Source organism: Oryzias melastigma, linkage group LG20, assembly GCF_002922805.2.
Source record: "Oryzias melastigma strain HK-1 linkage group LG20, ASM292280v2, whole genome shotgun sequence".
NCBI lineage: Eukaryota > Metazoa > Chordata > Actinopteri > Beloniformes > Adrianichthyidae > Oryzias > Oryzias melastigma.
This window is the reverse complement of record NC_050531.1, coordinates 15,460,381-15,478,686: the sequence shown is the minus strand read 5'-3', so window position 1 is coordinate 15,478,686 and position 18,306 is coordinate 15,460,381. Positions and strand designations below refer to the sequence as shown.

General features: G+C 39.7%; 1 protein-coding gene across 4 annotated transcripts in view; it reads left to right on the top strand.

The window, feature by feature from the left end:
• Positions 1-18,306, top strand: part of ntng1a (netrin g1a) — a 156,233-nt gene that overhangs the window by 99,117 nt on the left and 38,810 nt on the right. For all 4 annotated transcript variants that reach the window (XM_036217410.1, XM_024280667.2, XM_036217412.1 and 1 more), the window contains exon 4: positions 10,452-10,624. In XM_036217410.1, coding sequence (XP_036073303.1) covers positions 10,452-10,624 — 173 coding nt within the window. The remainder of the gene's footprint in view (positions 1-10,451; positions 10,625-18,306) is intronic.

Here is an 18,306-nt window from a genome sequence, read left to right as displayed (position 1 = left end):
TCGGCGAAGAAAACACCATATGGCCGTTTTTCCCTTTTACGAGCCAAAGCAGCTCTAACATGTTCAAACAGACAGAGATGTACTGACAGTGTCATCATGGCATCTCTTTGTTCCATTCACATTATAACGCAGACTATGATAGCATTGGTGTGAAAATAACCTAGAACTTAAGGAGCGAGAGGCATTTAAAGTTATAGATTTTTGTGCTCCAGAATCCAGAGATATCACTAACTGAGAGGGAGCTATATTTTCAAAATAAATTTGATTTAAAAAAAGTAATTTATTTTTGTGGATTTTTAAAACTTCTTGATTTTTAAAGGTCACCAACTCTAGTACTATAGATCCTAGATGGTGTTGAGGCGACAATGACATAAATTAGAACTGGGCAAAGTTCTGGTCAAAACGTTATTGGCCAAAAGATTAGATGTCCTTTTAATTTCCTATTTTTTTATGTTTTTAATCTCCAAAAATCACCCAAAAAGAAGGCAAAGTATTTCAAAACATTCTCAGGTCTATATCTAAACACAAACAAATATTATATGGTGTTATACCATGTGTTGATTCAGTATGTTTTTTGCATCTCAGTCACTCTAGCAGGCTGTGCAGCATTAATGATGCAACACAATACCATTTTTTTTGACTGTTGCAAAAATATCTAAAATATGCAGTGTGTACAACACATTCTGTTTTTTATTCATTCAAGCTTAAATCCCTGCAGCATTTATCATTTCCAGTGAATAATACACAATTACACTTAAAACGATTGTGTGTGGGGGGTTTTTTTGTCCTGAAGTACGTCAAGTATTTGGTAAAAACACCTTTCACGACTGCTATCAATGTTTAAAGGCGAGTTTAAAATTAATACTTGATTGAAGTGTAATTTGTTTTCACATGTCAAGTTTTCGTTTGACTTGGTGTGATTGCATCGCTTTAGCAACACCACCTAGAATTCGCTCAGAAGTATTATTACCACCTTATGGCACCCTTACACTTTTGCTCCAAGCCAGATGAGCTGAAATCAAACGAATAAACATCTTGTGATCAAGCTTTGCTTTAAATATATATATAAATATATATAATAACAGAATGTCCAGTAGTTTGTGATGATGTGGTGAGGCCTGTGTCACATTAGACCTGCTCCATATACTCTATTTTTTTAAGCTGTCCAATAATCTTGCTAAAAAAAAGAAAGAAACTAGACAATTACTACATAAAAATGAATATATGAATCTACCCACTGTTAGACCTACAGTATTTTTTTGAAAAAAAAAAAACCTTATTTTCACAATTTAACAATATTTTGTTACAGACTTAGTTAAAGTCACTAGGCGAAATTCACAAGGATTCTCAAACTCTGTATCTTTGGAAAAGAAAATTGAAAAATTATCTTTCATATATTGCACCCTACAGTATTTCCTGCACTATAGATACACTTAAAAGCCTTATTTTACTTATTAATTTTTCGTAATAAAAAACAGCATGCTTTATAATCTGGGGCGCATTCTATCTGGATTAATTCTGGTTTACTGATGTCAAATTGACTTTGAGGTGTACATGACACTCTGTCAAAATGCCCACCGTTTTCGTTTCTAAATTCCAAACAAGATTTGGTGTTAATCCAATAGCCAGCCTTCCCGGCTTAGACCCTCCTTCCTACCACAAGTTTAATCAGCTATTGTTTATATTTGATGAATGATTTTATGTTTTTGTGCACTTACAAAGCCCGTTGAGACAACTGTCTTGTGTAATTGGGATATATAAATACAATTTAATTGAACTAATTTAAATGCACTACTGTGATTAATCTGTAGTAGTGTTGGACTTGTTTTTTTTTTGCTTGTTACTAACGAGGTTGGGAGTTGGCGTAGTGACTGTATCGCCTTATAGTAGTGATATAGTAATGGTAAGAAGTTACAAATTATTTATGTTTCTACCACCTGTTTTAATATTAAAGATTTAGATTTATTTTTATATCATGGTTACTTTTTTCTTTTGATTTGTAGACTGATTTGTATTCACTTTTTATTTAATTATAAGAATTTTTTATTGTAATTAACTATTTTCTATTTAATTGAAAATATTTTCCTAATTCTGTTTTTGTGTTTATCAAATAATTGAAAAAGAGAAATGTAAAAAAAAAAAAAAACATTCACAGCTATGAAAAACAATTGAGATTTTGAATTTCATGTCACATCCACTGCATTTATGAAACATGTTGGTATCGATATTGCAATTGATATCGGCAATATTGACCGGTATCAGATCAATACCCAAATGCTCAGGATCGCCCAACCCTACCCTATAGTGCAAAAAATTGGTAACTTGCAAGATGAAAGAAAATTCTGGCTAATTGACTGGATTTCTTCAGAACAGTTGGTGATTAAAAGGTCAGTAGTCTGTCGGTATGTGTCTACAAATCCTTCTATTTCTAGATCTGATTCTTCATTGCATCTTCTTGGTCTCTTCTTGACTAGGAGAGAAATCGTTTCCAAGGTTTTGGTCTCCTCTGAACTTCCATTAGGACATCGGTGACCTCCGTTTTATTTAAGATGCTTCAAATGTTTGGTTCCTTTTTTATGCCGAACAGGAATCATCGGTTTAGATGTTGAATCCAGTCCTTCAAGTAGAGTTTTGCAGCTGATCTCCACCTTAAGCCTTCGTGACACTCGTCCAGAGTCGAGGGCTGCTTCTCCACCTCAGCACTCCCTCCTGTCACCGAGTCGGCAGCCAGCAGTCTTTCGCTGAGGGCAGTATCAGTGAATCCCAGCCTGTCAATTCTATTGAACTGCCTTGGCATGTCACTGGCAGTAAAGACCTCTTGATTGACTCCTGCTTGGATAGCATGTCCAACTGCATACATTAGTAATGCTGAGGGGTTCAATAGACAGATGGCTGGGGCTGATTGATGGAGGCAGGCAGCGCATTTACCTCTCTGCTTGGAACTGGAGAACTCAACTCAAGGTGGGGGTGATGAGGATTACAAAATGTACTGGCGTGTTTCCTTCTTTTTTTCTGGATTAATGAGGTGGCAGCAAGGACTGCAGACTCTGTTAATCCTTCCTCATGTAAGGCTGTTTTTGTGCAACTTGTGAAAGTTTGAGAAGAAGTCCAAAAACGTCAGTTTACTGTCTATTTTAACCTTAAACATTGGCTTTTAACCCTGTAACACCACTTTTTGCCCGTGACAGAATCAGCTAAGTTGCATTGATTGTATAAGCACTTTACTGTCAAGTGTTTCATATTTAAGCAAGGCTACTCTTCTCCGCTTCAGAATACGTTGGAATGCATACATTGTCTAAATGGTGAAGAAGTTACGCTAAGTCAAAGATTGTTGACACTAGAGCTAAAGCTCCAGTGTTCAAGGGTTATACCACTTTCATTCAACCCAAGAAGCCAACTGGGCAGAGGAATACGCCCACCCTCGAGTTGATGCTGATAAATATTTACAGTTGATCCCACAACCAACACTAAAAGCACCAAAACCTCTATTCTAGTCTAAATTCAAGGATTCCTGACACTCATTGTATTTTCTGAACAGGTCTGTAGTTTCTGTCCCACTCTCATGCTAACTAATTGGACCAAAAAAGGGAACCTTGAGGGAGGAGTGATAGAGGAAGCTTGCCATGATATTTTCTCACACCCTCTGCTGTTCTCCGACTGCCGACTTCCAAGTCAGACGAGAGCGAGGGGATGGGGCGGCTGGATTTAATTAGGAGAAGGTTGGGGCTGAGGTTCATCCCTGGAGGGCTGGTTCTGAAATCTCACTCCTTCCTCTTCCCAGGGCAGGTGAAAGGAAAGTGGAGGAGGCAATTAGCAGGTAACATGTAACGGGGCCTGGCTGACGCATTATAAACCACTGCAGACGGCAGCTGCAAGCTGCACAGCAGACGGGCCTACCTCTACAGATGAATGTAAATGCTTGACAGAATCAAGAGGTTAAATTTGTTTGCATTTGATTATTTATTTTACATTTATCCACTGACTGTATATGGGAACGGGACTGAGTAACCCCTCCCCCCTTGTATTTCAAACAGGAAGTGCCTGCTGGCTCCAAGAAGACAAAATCCGATAGACTTCTACTGAGAAATAAACAGCTATTACTCAGTCACTCTATTTGTCAGCATACTTGCTCCGCATAGTTCTTGATTATCCATTCTTTCTGTAGTGCAAGCTATTCAAATCATAAACTGACCAATCAGATGCCTCAACAAAAGTATTTGGTCTTACGTCAAATGTTCAAATGATTTGACAAATTTCCAAGTGGTAGGAGTGTGAACTTCCAACAAGCTCAGTCCTGATTGGCAAGAGGGGTGCCATAGAAACCTCAAGTCAGACCTACTTAGACCAATCATGGCTAAAGCCTTAAACTGCCCTTAAAGTTGGATATGGGCTGTCTGCATATGAAAAGTGGCCAAACCTGAATGGGTTCTCACATGAAATAGCAAGATCCTGCACTACTCGGTAACCCGTAGAGCAAAAGTGTTCATGCATACTTTTATCTATGGGTATGCTGCGGGACACATGAATATCTCATAGTAGGTGAGACACAGGTGATTTTTTTTGTACTAAATCATTGCCTCTATATCAAAGGTGCATGCAACTTTTATTTGTACTTTTACAAATTTGTTACAATACATTTTCCACACGCACAACAGATGGTAGTATAAGGGGACCGTATGACAGCATCACCCATGCATCATAAGCATGTTTAACATACAATATCTTTACAAATACTTAACGATACACTCACGATAGGGTGACCGTGGTGCCCGTGGTACCCGATCGAAAGCTTGCTAGTTTGATTACTGCTTGCTGCCCTCTCATGTGTCTAAGTGTCCATGGGCGAGACGCCAAACCCCAGATTGCCTCTGGTGGAAGGTTGGTGCCAGTGTTCTGCAGATGAGCCATCACTAGTGTGTGAATGTGTGTGTGAATGGGTCTGCAACTTTAAACAGCTTTTGGCCTTTGAGAAAGGTAGAAAAACACCATACAAGTATACGCCATTTACCATGTACACGCAAGACAATCCTACATTCGGTTTTTATAATGTCCATTGAGACGAGCCTCAAGGGAACTTTAAGACACACCCACTTCTGTCCACAACCCTCCATGGACCTGGGGCCATGGGCAACACCTGTTTGGGTCATTGCCCTGTGTGGGTGCATGTGACTTAGACTTTACTGCGGTGTCTATTTCCAGCATGGTGGTCTCCATATTGCAAAAACAATGGTGACTGATTTGACTGTGATGTCACAGACACTCTTTAGTGCTTAGAGGTTAGCTCTCTTGCCTTACAGCAAGAAGGGCCCTGGATCAGGTCCTGGTTGGGGGACATCAACTGGGATCTTTCTGTGTGGAGTTTGCATGTTCTCCTGAGCATGTGTGGGTTTTCTCCAGGTACTCCGGCGTCCTCCCACTGTCTGGTAATTGGTTAGTCTAAATTGCCCCTAGGTGTGATTGCGTATTTGTGGCTCTGCAACAGACTGGTAACCTGTTCAGGGTGTATCCTGCCTTTGCCCAGAAGTATCCGGGTTAGACTCCGGCAACCCAGTGAGCCTGAAAGGGACATAGTGGTTTCGTAAATAGATGGATGTATGGTCACACACAGTCGGTCCAGTTCTCATATTTCTACTTCCTAATCCTCTGCCTTTTCTTCTCACACTTGTGTATTTTTTTTTTTTTTACTTTTTATCAAAAATATTGGGCCAGAACTGTGCGTTTGACCCAGATGGCTTGCGTATGAAAACAGCAGGTTGTTATATTGAAATCTAATTGCTTCACTTAGTTAACCCCCTTAAGGAGCGTGTTGAGTTCAGTCTGCAGAGTTTGTCTGGATCAGCACATTTCCTCATCAGGAGATGTTAACGGCTCAGATTGAGGATCATTTCTATTAATTAGTGCTTGATGGTTTTGGCTCCAAAACAAGTCTGGAACAAATTTTCTTCTTATTACAGCTGAATGGATCTGACTCCACGAGACTCCCAAACTCGAACATTTCTCTTAGGAACAAGGCTTCACCAAAAAATCCAGGAGGTTGCCATCGTTACGCAGCATGACTCAGAGTGACTCGTCACTTTTTAACCCTGGCAGAACTATGTTCACCTAATGGAGCAAAAATAAGATTGAAAAAGCTTGATTTAAAAAAAGTCATCATTGCATGTTTCAATTAGCTTCAAACTCTTCAGATTACAGTGAAAGTTTTTCATTGTTTTAAACGATTGCTAAGTGAAAGAAAACGGTTTTCTAAATGAGACAATATCTGATTACAATCATTTCTTCGACGCCTCCGGAGGTCGGATTTTTGCTCAGTCATGTTGAAGATTTGTGGAAATGTCGAGAATCCATAAGTTTGAAGGTTTTCTGTCTGCGCTGTCGGCATAGAGGCGGATGCACAAAGGAAGTGTGTGTTCGTCTTTGTGTGTGTGTGTGTTTTTCCTCCGCCTCTCGAATCAGCGACGAGAACGTTGGCGTGCGCCCGTGGTGTCAATCAGAATCCCATTACTGGAGAGGTCATAGACAAACTGCTGCAGGGAAGTTGGAGTCTCAGCGGGCCGCCCCGCTCCACCCGCACGAAAACAAATAATAAATTTGCACCCAACAATATCATCTGTGCCCCCCCCACCCCTAAACACACACACACACAATTCCAGAAGAATTTTAAATCCTCTCAGATATGAGAAGCTGTTTGCTTCTCTCACAAAATAAATCCAAACTTTCCTATTATCTTTCTGCCAGTCTTGCAATTTAAGCTCTTTTTTTTCTTTTATTTGGATGGGGGGGTTGTTGTGAATGCATATCAGGACCTTTAGCTCGGCGGCTGGCACACTCAGCAGTGCCTTGAGCAATATCACTTGGAGAACACCACCCAAACACAAAGCGGCTTCGCCGCCATGAATATTCATTGGCGGGAGACGGCGGAACGGAGTTTTAAATAAAACGGCTAATAGGTAGATGACAGGATGCAAACACAGAGAGTCGAGGGAAAACAAACCACACAGCTTTCAGAGGCAAAAAAAAAAAAAACAAGCGGCGCAGAGGGAACGACGATGCCGAAAGCCCAAGAGGAAATTTGGCCATTAAAACGGTGCTAAACGCCGTTTCCTGGATGATCCTGCATTAGAAACAGGAGGAGGAGAGAGAGGGGGGGGGGCGTCCCCCTGGCATCAGCTGACACTGATTGGAAGCACAACATGGCTGGTGGCTGAAAGACCCCGCGGGCCTATAGCTGGCGGTCTCCATCATTATGCCGACGGCGCTATCATTTCTGGATGCTGATTAAAATGTTTCCGATGTTGAAAGAAGCTGAAGGTTAAACCACAAAGGGTCCGTGCGAGGTCCGACACACACATGCACACATGCACGTGCGTAACACACTACAAGTCTGGCATCTAGAACAAAGCAGATTGAAAGCTCGCTGAGTAAGCCGTGTGGGAACTGAGTCTGATCCTGCAGCGACTGTCTCTGCACAAACCTTTGCAACATTTCCCCCCAATTACTCCCATTTCTGCACCCAAGCAGATCTGATAAGTGTTTTACAGTCAGAGGAAGGCATTACTCTTAGAGTGCACGACAGTAATGGATTACTCTCTGCTGTTATGAAGTAGTTTAGTCAGGTTAAACCTAGATATTCATTTCTATGGATTCTAGTTACATTTTTTCTTTCAGAGAAAGCAAATCACTGTTGTGTTCACTTTGTGCTTGTTAGTGCAGGGGTGGAGCTACAGGGGGGCACCGGGCCCTCCGGCATAAAAAATTTGACTCCCAACTTTTGAGCCAATATTAGTGTCATTATTGACAGATGAATAAAAATCAACAAAAAACATCACAAAATAACAATTAATTTAAAATAGTTAGGGTCTTGAATAGATTAAAAAAATAACTAATTAATCGCAAACCTGGAAAAAAAATTAATCGCGATACATTTTTTTTTTTAGTTACAGCATTTTCTGACCACCAATTATCTGTGAATAATCACAATATGAGTTCACACACCAAACTACATTTACATTTTTTTTAATTAGTGCTGTCAATCGATTCAAAAATTAACCAGATTAGTCACACTTTTGTGTTGTGATTAATCATTCTTTTTGTTTAATCGTGTGCTTTAACACGTGAATGTTCACAACCCTAAAAATAACATTAAATTATTTCATGTTCTAGCTCCGCCCCTGCCTGAAAGTCAAAGGAATCGAATTGAAACAAGAAAAGAAAAATTTTGTAATTTTATAACAAGCAATCACTTACATTTATTTTAGTGGGATGCTTGCATCACTAGCGTTTTGCTGTTATGGTGTAAGTACCCTGGTAATTTGGGGGTTGCTGGAGCCTATCCCAGCTACTGTTTGCTGACTGCAGTTTTACACCCCGGTCAGGTCATCTGTCTGTCACAGGGCCATAGGTTGTTTTCATTTCAGATAATTCCATTTCTGTACCCATATCATTAAAATGAACCAGTCTTCAAGTTCACTGGTCTCTTGATAGAATGGGATTCATCTCTTGTGGCATTTTTTTTGTTTAAGGTGGATTCTGTTGTCTGTCCTGACTGGCTGAAGACCATTGTCAATTAATCTCCTCTGTGCCTTGTCTCTAGAACATTGTACGTTTAGCTTCCTAGATTTACATAATCTTTGATCGCTAGCACTATGACTCTACTGGACTTATTTCTCCACGAAAATTTGAACTTTGAGAGTGTTTACACAAAGTAAATGTAACCAAAAGTGTAACCAAACAGGGAGGTTGGAGGCTGACTCCACCCACAGCCGAATTTTCAGAGGGGTGGGACTTTGGAACAGAACCATTATCATTACTGGAGCTTAAATGGTTTGATTAGTCACTAAATTCAACTGTAATATCTCATTTCAACCTGTAGGGGGCAGCACACAGACAGTTTTAGACCAATATTTTTAGAATTATACAAGTTTATTTTAAAATGTCAAAAATTTATTTTAGAGGTCAACAGCCAAAAAAGAGTTTGGCTCCCGCTTAAATATCTACCGATATTGTCTGATTTTTATTTATTTGTCTATTTATTTGTTTGTTTTAAGTGTCATGTCCAAACAGGTAATAGTTGATGGCCTCTTATGCTGGACAGGTTTTAGTGTTACAGGTGGGGGTTTATATAGTTTTGAACACACGAGGAGTATATTTATATAAAGTCCCTCTGTGTTTGAGGCTAAACTGTAGTCATTAGATTTGTGTGCGTTTCTTTATAGACCAGATTTGAAGGTTCTGATCAAATAAAATGGAAACAGGAGTCCAGAGAGGATGTAAGATGAAGGAAATCAAGCAGATATCCCATAATATTACGTTTAGTAAGGTTAACCGACAGTGAAGTTAAACCAAGGAGGAAAATTAAGGATGTTTGCCTTTTTTCTTGTTGCCCATTTATTTCCTAAAAACTAGGAAGATTAATGTTGAGGGCTCGTCCCAAGTGTTCCAAACAGCCCAAAATGTCATTTAATTTTTTTTTATTTCCATCATTATTTGGGTGTAATTGAACAGCTGATGGTGTCGATATGGTTAGCTCAAAAATGCAACTACTAAAAGAAAATATTTACCAAAATAAAAGCTTTAAAAACTATTGTCCTCTTCTGAATTCTAGAATTCACTTCAACTGATTGTAGATGTTTGGTAACTTGTCCCGTTTTTGTTTGTGTGGAGGATTTTTCCAGCCCTCGTCCTTGTTGATTCTCTGCTGCGGTTTGGAGATTCTCTATATTTCTCGGAGCGCTTCACGCAGCGCGAGGCTCATAAATTAATTTAACTGATCGAGGCCCCTCAAACTTGTCTAGCCGCGGCAGAAAATGAATTTGCTGAGTTTATTGTTAAATGGGGGCTCTGCCGTGAGGATTTAGAGCACCTTAAGGGAGTCCCTCTTTTCCAAACCGAACGCGTGCCTCAGAGATCTCATCTCATTTTAATTTGTCACGGAGAAGGTGCTGCGTCCCCCCTCCACCTCCACCTCCACCTCCACCACCTCTGGCTAACTCTGAGCTATTCATCGTCTCGCACAGCTACAAGCCTTTTTGAAGTCTTCATTCTCCAAGAACTTGTTCGCAATTTGGCTTAACTTGTTTTCTTCGGCTTTCGCCACACGTGACTCGATCCTTTCTTCTCCTTCCGTAGTCCCTCGTCGGTTGACTGTGACCGAGCGATCGCGCGTTTTCCCGGGGGACAATTACATCTGAACTACGTTCCCAGGAGTAGAGAGGCGAGGACGGGACGGAGGAAGCAAAGATGTTTAGATTTGTTTGTGCAACCGAGTGCCTCCTTTGAACTAGTGGAGATGCTCTCAAGGACAGCCCGCCTTTCAGACGCTTTTGTCCAACCAAATGAAATAACTTGTCTGTTTTTCGTCCCGCGGCGGGAAAATAAAAAAAGAAAAAAGAAAAGAAGAATCAGTGGTGTTGATGTGTTTTCCTCTTTCATCCCAGTTTCTGTTTCCTCGACAGGTGCAAGTGCAATCTTCACGCCAACAGCTGTGTGTATGACAAAGAGAAGCTGAGCTGCGAGTGCGAGCACAACACCACCGGGCCCGACTGCGGCCGCTGCAAGATAAACTACCAAGGGCGAGCGTGGAGCGCCGGCTCCTACCTACCCATCCCCAAAGGCACCGCTAATATCTGTGAGTGCACGCGTGCAAACACACTCATGCACTCCCTCCTGCACAACAAGTTCCAACTCAAAGACGACCGTAAATTGATTTGAGAATTTCAAAATAAAAGTGAAGCCTTTTATTCTAGTCACACTGAACTGAGTGTAATAATTTAAGAAGCTGACAAACAGAAGCAAAATCAGGTGTGATAAAATGCTGATTATATTTCTAGTTAAAGGATTTTTTTCCACACAAATTGGCATCTTTGGCCACAGTGTAATCTTGAGTGCACATGTTAGCGTTTTCCTGCCACAAATTAACATTTTATTAGAATTGTATAAGCTAGCAATCAGCTTTATTTATTTATTTTTGGCAATTTGTGCACACGAATTAGCATTTTATTAGCATTTTGTGTACACTAACTGCCCTTTATTGGCCTTTTGTGTGCACAAACTAGCATTTTATTAGCCTTCTGTGCGCATCAAATAGCTTTTTTTGACATTGTGTGGGCACAAATTAGAATGTCATTTGTATAGTGTGCGCACAAACTAGCTTTTTATTAGCATTTTGTACGCACAAACTACCTTTTTGGGGATTTTGTGCACACAAACTGGCATTTTTGGCATTGTGTGCACAGAAATTAGCATTTTTTTAGTATTCTGTGCGCACAAACTAGTTTTTTTGGCATTGTGCGCACAAGCTAGCATTATATTGGCGTTCTGTGTGCACGCGAACAAATTAGCATTTTATTAGCATTTTGCGCTCACAAACTATGATTTGATGCACACAACATAGAATTTTGTGGCCTCAAATTAAAATTTTTCTTGACATTTTGTGCATATAAACTAGCATTTTATTAGCATTTTGTGCGCGCAAATTAGTGTTTTGTGGCCACAAATGAACATTTTCTTAATATCTTGTGTGAATAATTGGCACAACTTAATATTTTGTGCCTACAAATTAGCATTTTGTGAGCACCAATTAGCAATTTGTTGCCACAAATGAGTAATTAAGTATTCTACTATTAATTTGCAACAACAAAATCCTCATTTGTGCCCATAAATGATTAATTCAAGAGTTTTTTTTTTTTTAATTAATGTTATGTTCAGGGCACTGTACGGCGTCTTCATTCATGACCATGTTGTCACCAAGGTTTCAGCAGCAGCTGCAGATAAGCTCCATCTGTCTTCATTCCAGGGCGCCACACTTTACAAAACAGCCAAACCGGCATTCTTCACTCACAGAAGTTTTATTCTTTTCAGTTTGTCTTCATCTGTGGACGTTTTCACACTGAACTGTTCAGTCCACACCTGAGTTTGTCTCGTTAAGTGTTCTTGGTTTGGTAAGTTGCTGCAGATCAAACGTCAAACTCTGATCCGACTCTAAATGAGGGCTTAGGTCAGCTGGTGTGGTTCATTCAGAGGATGGAGGTAAACGAAAGAGAATAAAAGATGAAAGAGAAGTTCATTTTAAGATTAAACAACATAAATTATACCTGAACTGAATGGCTCCTTTTCAAATCTCTTGTCTCAAAGTTTTATTGGGTTATAAATATCAGTTTGACACAATTATAAATTTTAACTGAATAAAACAAAAGGGACTTTATCACGTTTTTTTTTTAATTATTATTTCGTTAGCAATGATTCATTCATAAAGGTACATTTTTGGTTGTTTTCACACATTTTAAACTGATTGTGAATTTTCCTCCAGCTGTCCAACAGCTGCAGCATTTCCTTTAAGGCTCATTCAGATTGGGACAATATGTTAGATATTTATGCGCTTTAACACAAAAATCCACCGGTTGTTTTTATCAAGGGTGCCGTTAAAGCTAACACACTTTTCTTTAATTTTTTTCTTTAACCCAAAAAAATTAATTTTCAAAAAAAAAAAAAAGTAAAGCCGGATATAAGCCATTTTTTGGATATCACTCTAGCAATGAGTCAAAGCTTCTCCATTTTGTCCCTAAATTCCAAGATTTGCCCAAGTGCAACATTTCGCACCAGACCTCTTCCAACTGTAGGTGGCAGACGTGCTCGTAAACAAAAGAAAAAGAAAATGAAGCCCCTCCCTGCTCGTCCAGTGTGAAAACTACAGGCTAAACATGCGTTCAAGATAAATTGTAGGTGTCTTAACAATGTGATGTAGGAACATTTTTTTTCCTTAGGTTCTAAAAGCAAAACATTTTCTTTCAATGTCATACATGTGGAGATCAATGTCATAAATTAGGTTTGCAGATGTCATCACCCACTACACAAAGCTAGCTAGTTAGCTAGCAATGACTCGAGGCATTTTGACACTTTACTCCAAGCCTCTTCCAACTGTAGGTGAAGGACATGCGCAAGTAACCAGTAGAAATAGAAGAAAGTTTGAGTGTGAACACCATTGACTGAATGGACATTAAAAAATGTGTATTTAGCGCATTCTTGAATGTGTGTCAAATCCCCGGTGTGTACGTAGTATTAGCATTCTGTGTACTTCGTATAGTTTTTTACTCTTGCTCTAAAAAGCTAAATCTTTTGTAGAAATTCCATACGTGTAATTCCATACGTGTGGGGAATGTTTTAAATTAGCGGCTGGCTAACAGCTGTCATCACCTACTACGCAGAGCTAGCTAGTTAGCTAGCAATGACTCGAACCTTTTCCATTTCATGCCAAAATTGCAAGATTTGCACCGCTTTGACATTTAGCTCAGAACCCCTTCCAGCTGCAGGTGAAGGACATGAGCTAGTAAAAACAAGAACGTTTGAGTGTGAACACAATGGCTAAATACACGTTTAAAAATTGCTATTTATTCTTCAATGTGCGTCAAATGTATAAGTAGAATTCACTTTTTGTGTACTTTGTGCATTTTTTTCCCATCTTGCTCCGAAAAGCAAAGTCTTTCGTAGAAATGTCATACATGTAGAGAACGTTATAAATTAGCTGCTCTGTTTTGATCTCTAATCGCAGGATTTGCACCGCGTTGACATTTCGCTCCAAGCCTCTTCCAACTGTAGGTGGTGGACATGCACTAGTAGAAAGTAGAAATAGAAGAAAGTGTGAACATTGTTGGCTAAACGCGTGTTCAAAGACACAAATTTAGCACATTGTTTAACGTGCATCAAAGAATGTAGAATTAGCATTTTGTACATTTGTCTAGGTTTAATTTTTCAATCTTTCTCTGAAAAGAGAAATCTTTCGTAGAAATGTCATACGTGTGGGAACGTTATAAATTAGCTGCTGGTTAGCAGCTGTCATCACCTACAACACAAAGTTGCTTGATGTTGCATCAGTATATTTAGAAGCATCTTTAAAAGTCAAAGCTAAGATGCAGAAGGTGTGAAAGTCTTGCTGGGGTGTGACTTTGTGCAGCTGCAGCAGGAATTTTGGGTTCATTGTCATTGTTTTTTATTATTTAATTTGAGTTTGTCATATATGGTTTTGTGTATAAATTAAACCTTTGACGTCTGCTTTTGTAAAAGTCAGGTAGATGCGTGACATTTTAGAGTTGAACAGAAAGGGAAGAGAAACAAAGACCTTTTTTTGTCTTTTAACGGTATAAAAAATTGGAGTATGGCCTATAATAATCTCAACTTCTTCCTTTTTTTTCCCAGAAACTCTTGCTGTCTGTTCTCTTTTTTGTTTCCCAGGAGGAAAGTAACATCTGCTCTTCCTGCGGTGCAAACTAAACAAGGACACAGTGTCAGACAGAGCTCAGCACATGCAGCAGCTTAACTGCTGGGAGTACAGGAGTGGTAAAAGAGCTGCTATTTACAGTACGCAGCACCTATATGCACGCGCCGTGATATACAGGTGCATCTCAAAAACAATACAATATCACCCAAAACTTTTTTTGTTTGGAGTTTAGTTAAAAACTTGGGTTTTCAGTGCGCGGGCACTGAAAACGGGATTCAGCTTTTCTGTGCTTCGGGGGTATGGTGCTCCTCATTTCATAGATTCTTTATGGAGTTTATAGGTCAGGTGAGAAGCTGACAAGGAAATTTAAGATATACCTGACATAAACTTTTTGGAGCTGAGACCTGTAGGAAAAACAAAAAGCTGAAAAGAGCTCAAAATCAGGAGCCCTGGGTTCGATTCCCAGGGTTGTCCACTGATCCCCACCCAGATTGGGTCCTTAGGCAAGACCCTTGACGCTGCTGCCTAACTGGGTCCCTGTGCCCCTCAAGTACAGGGTTGTGTCAGGAAGGGCATCCGGCATAAAAACTCTGCCAAATCACTGATGCCAAACAGTGGGTGCTGTTTGTAAAATGTTGTCAAAAATATTTTTTACAGAATTCTAAAAATAAAATCACTTTTTGAATATTTTGTTGTCTCTAAATATGATGTAAAAAACCTTAAAAAGTTTCTTTTAAAGTGAAGACAACCCTCTTTAAGCTGAAAAGTCCAACACGTGAATAAAATCCTAAAAGTGTTTATATTAGCAGGGACTATTTTCTCATCGTGTTCATCCTCCTGATTATAGCTCACACACTTTAGCCACGAGACTTTTAAGTTCCACAACGCTGGGATTAAAAAAAAAAAAAAAAAAAACTCAGCTTTTATCCCGCCCTGCCGTCTTATTGCGTTCGCTGTGATTTCTGGCGGTCTTGGCCGCGGCTCGAGGACTCTCGGCCGCCAGCCACTGATGACTTATTCTACCTCCCTGAGGATGTGCGTTATGAGACTTGGGGAGGGTTAGTGAAATAGCCATTCTCAGAGCTCAGATTGACAGCACATTATTAAAAAAGGTGACACACACAAACACACACACACCTGCTGAACACACATCCTTTCTGCGCACAAGGACACACACTCCTTCTGACCTGCAAGTGATGAAAAACAGTCCCACTCTAAAATGCATTATTATAGTTTGTCTCGGAGGAGAAAAAAATCTATAACGTAATAACGCAGCAAAAAAAAAATCTATAGGGATGTAAGGTTCTTGTGAAGAAAAGAAAACGCTCAAAACTCTCCGTACTCTTCCCTAAGCGAGCATATGGCATCGCTGCACAGACAAATTTGTCAAAGATGGAAATGTAATTAAGATTTAATTTCTTTTTACTGTGCCCATCAAGTCGTCTTGACGGGATAAGGAGGTAAATGAATCATCATCTGGAGGGGGGGCGGGCTCACCGTGACGCCGCGTTCGGATCAAGACCGACGTGGAGCCAAATGGATGGCAGAGATTGAAGGAGGAGAAGTGGGCATCGCTCTTTGTCACAGCTAACTCTTCCTCCTCCTCCTCCTCCTCTCATCCTCGCTCATTCTTGTTTCCTTCCTCTGTGGAGACAGAAGGAGAGGGATCAGTCTGAGAATTAACCATGGCAGCTCATCTCACTGCGGAGCGGGGAGAAACGCGGCGTGAGGAGGGCAGTGAGCGCTCGCTTCCAAAAACTTTATTCCAGATTGGAAAAATGTGTCAGAATTGTTCTAAAAAAGCCAACGTTGACATGAATATTTAATGCCTTTGCAGAGAACATCCTATCAGGGGGCTGATTCTTGGTTAAATCCACACTTCTGGAGCAGGTTACTTTTTAAAACCTTTTTGTAAAACCATCAACTTCTGAGTAATTATGTCATCAAACCAACTGCCAGAGTTCCAGTGAGAAAATCTTTACCTGAAGACCCACTTTGATCATCTTTTAATCTGTTGTAAAAGTATTACTATTGGTGTTTTTGACCAAAATTTTTAAAAAAAGTAATTTTCTAGGGCATATAGTGGCAGGAGTTCATCAGAAATTTGCTTCAGACTTATGGGTGGTATTGTTGGTGCAGAGTAACCCCACCCCTTCCCGCCATCCATTTGTTTAAATCAGGGGTGTCAAACATACGGCCCGCAGGCCACACCCGGCCCCCCAGATGGTTAAATCCGGCCCTGTAATGAAGATTAAAATATATATATATATATATATATATATATATATATATATATATATATATAAGGCTGTTGACGGATAAAAAAAAATCAAGTTTCTAACCCATTCTTTTGGAGAGTTATGGTTATTTAAAGAAATAGCTGCAATGCGCAATTCTGCCACTAGGGGAAGCAAAGGAAAAGAAGTACCAGCATAAAAAGAGATGAAGAAATGAACAGTATTATTTTCCAATGTGTTGCCACTTCTGATGGAGTTAGGTTTCCTGCCAGCCCCACTGCTGTTAAGTTGCTATAAAAATGTTAGATTTACAATATACAGATAGTCAATACTAAAAGTAAAGCAGATTACTTTTTATATACTCATACTGCTCCTTAAAAACCCATAGTAAAGGGGTTTTGATGAGAGTAAGTATAGAATCCATCAAAATACATAATCTAATTAAGTATAAAAAGCAGGACTTAAACTACCACGTGGTTCCAATGTTTTTGCTGGTTTGGCTATAGTCTACATAAAGACAGATGTCAGCATCATAGTCAACGGTATGAGAAGTTGAAGATTAATTTACTCTGAAGCCCTAAACACAGAGTTATATTGGTAAAAGCTGAGAGATGTGACGGATGAACATCAAGATGGAGCGGGAATTACTCGCTGGAAAGTGTGTGTGCTCAAAGATTGCTGGGTAATAATCTGGGAGATGACATGGTGGCTGAGTCAAGACAAACGTGTCTGTTTGTCAGTCGCACAAAATAAATACGCTGTTCTCTCTGACGCAAAAGAATTCTTTTCTTGCCAAAGTGAACATGACAAATGAGAGATTTTCTCTATTTTGGAAAACGTTGCTAAACTCTTGATGTTAAAGAACCCAAATTACATCACCTTGAAGCTAAAATATCGAATCTAATCAAAAATGCCTTTATCCCAACATGCTTGTCCCTATTTGTAAAAAGAAGAAAAAAACAATTGCAAATTATAGAGCTATACTTTCCATCTCTGGTAGTTATAAGAGATGCCCCGCCCACTTTTATAATCAGTCAAATTGGTTAACTCAATGAAGTAAAGCTTCTTGCTTCAGGCTAGCTGTTTTTATGCTAGCTTTCTTCATGCTAGCTGTCGTCAAGTTCTCATCTTAGCTTTCTTTATGCGCACTGTCTTTGTGCTGTATTCATGCTAGCTGTCTTCCTATTAACTGTCGTCTTTCTGCTAGCTGTCTTTATGTTAATTCTCTTCATGCTAGTTGTTGCTATGTTAGCTTTCTTTATGCTCGATGTCGTCTTGTTAACTGTCCATCTGCTAGCTGTTTTTATGTTAATTCTCTTCATTCTAGTTGTTGTTATGTTAGCTGTCTTCATGCTAGCTTTCTTTCTGCTAGCTGTCTTAATGTTAGCTGTCGTTATGCTAGCTTTTTGTAGCCCTCTTCATGCTAGCTGTCTTCTGTGCTAGCTGTTTTATTGTTAGCTGTCTTGATGCTAGTTATATTCATGCATCTATCTTAATGCTAGCTGTCTTAATGTTAGCTGTCGTTATGCTAGCTTTTTGTATGCCAGTCCTCTTCATGCCAGCTGTCTTCTGTGCTAGCTGTTTTATTGTTAGCTGTCTTCATGCTAGCTATGTTCATGCTAGCTGTCTTCCTGCTGGCTGACATACTACTCACTCTCTTTTTGCTGTCTTCATACTAGATGTCTTCCTATTAGCTGTCTTTCTGCTGGATGTTTAATTGTTAGCTGTCTTGATGCTAGCTATCTTCATGCTAGTCTTCTGATGCTCACTGTCTTCACGCCAGTCCTCCTCATGTTAGCTGTCTTCATGCTCACTGTCTTTGTGCTGTCTTGATGCTAACCATCTCAATGCCAGTCCACT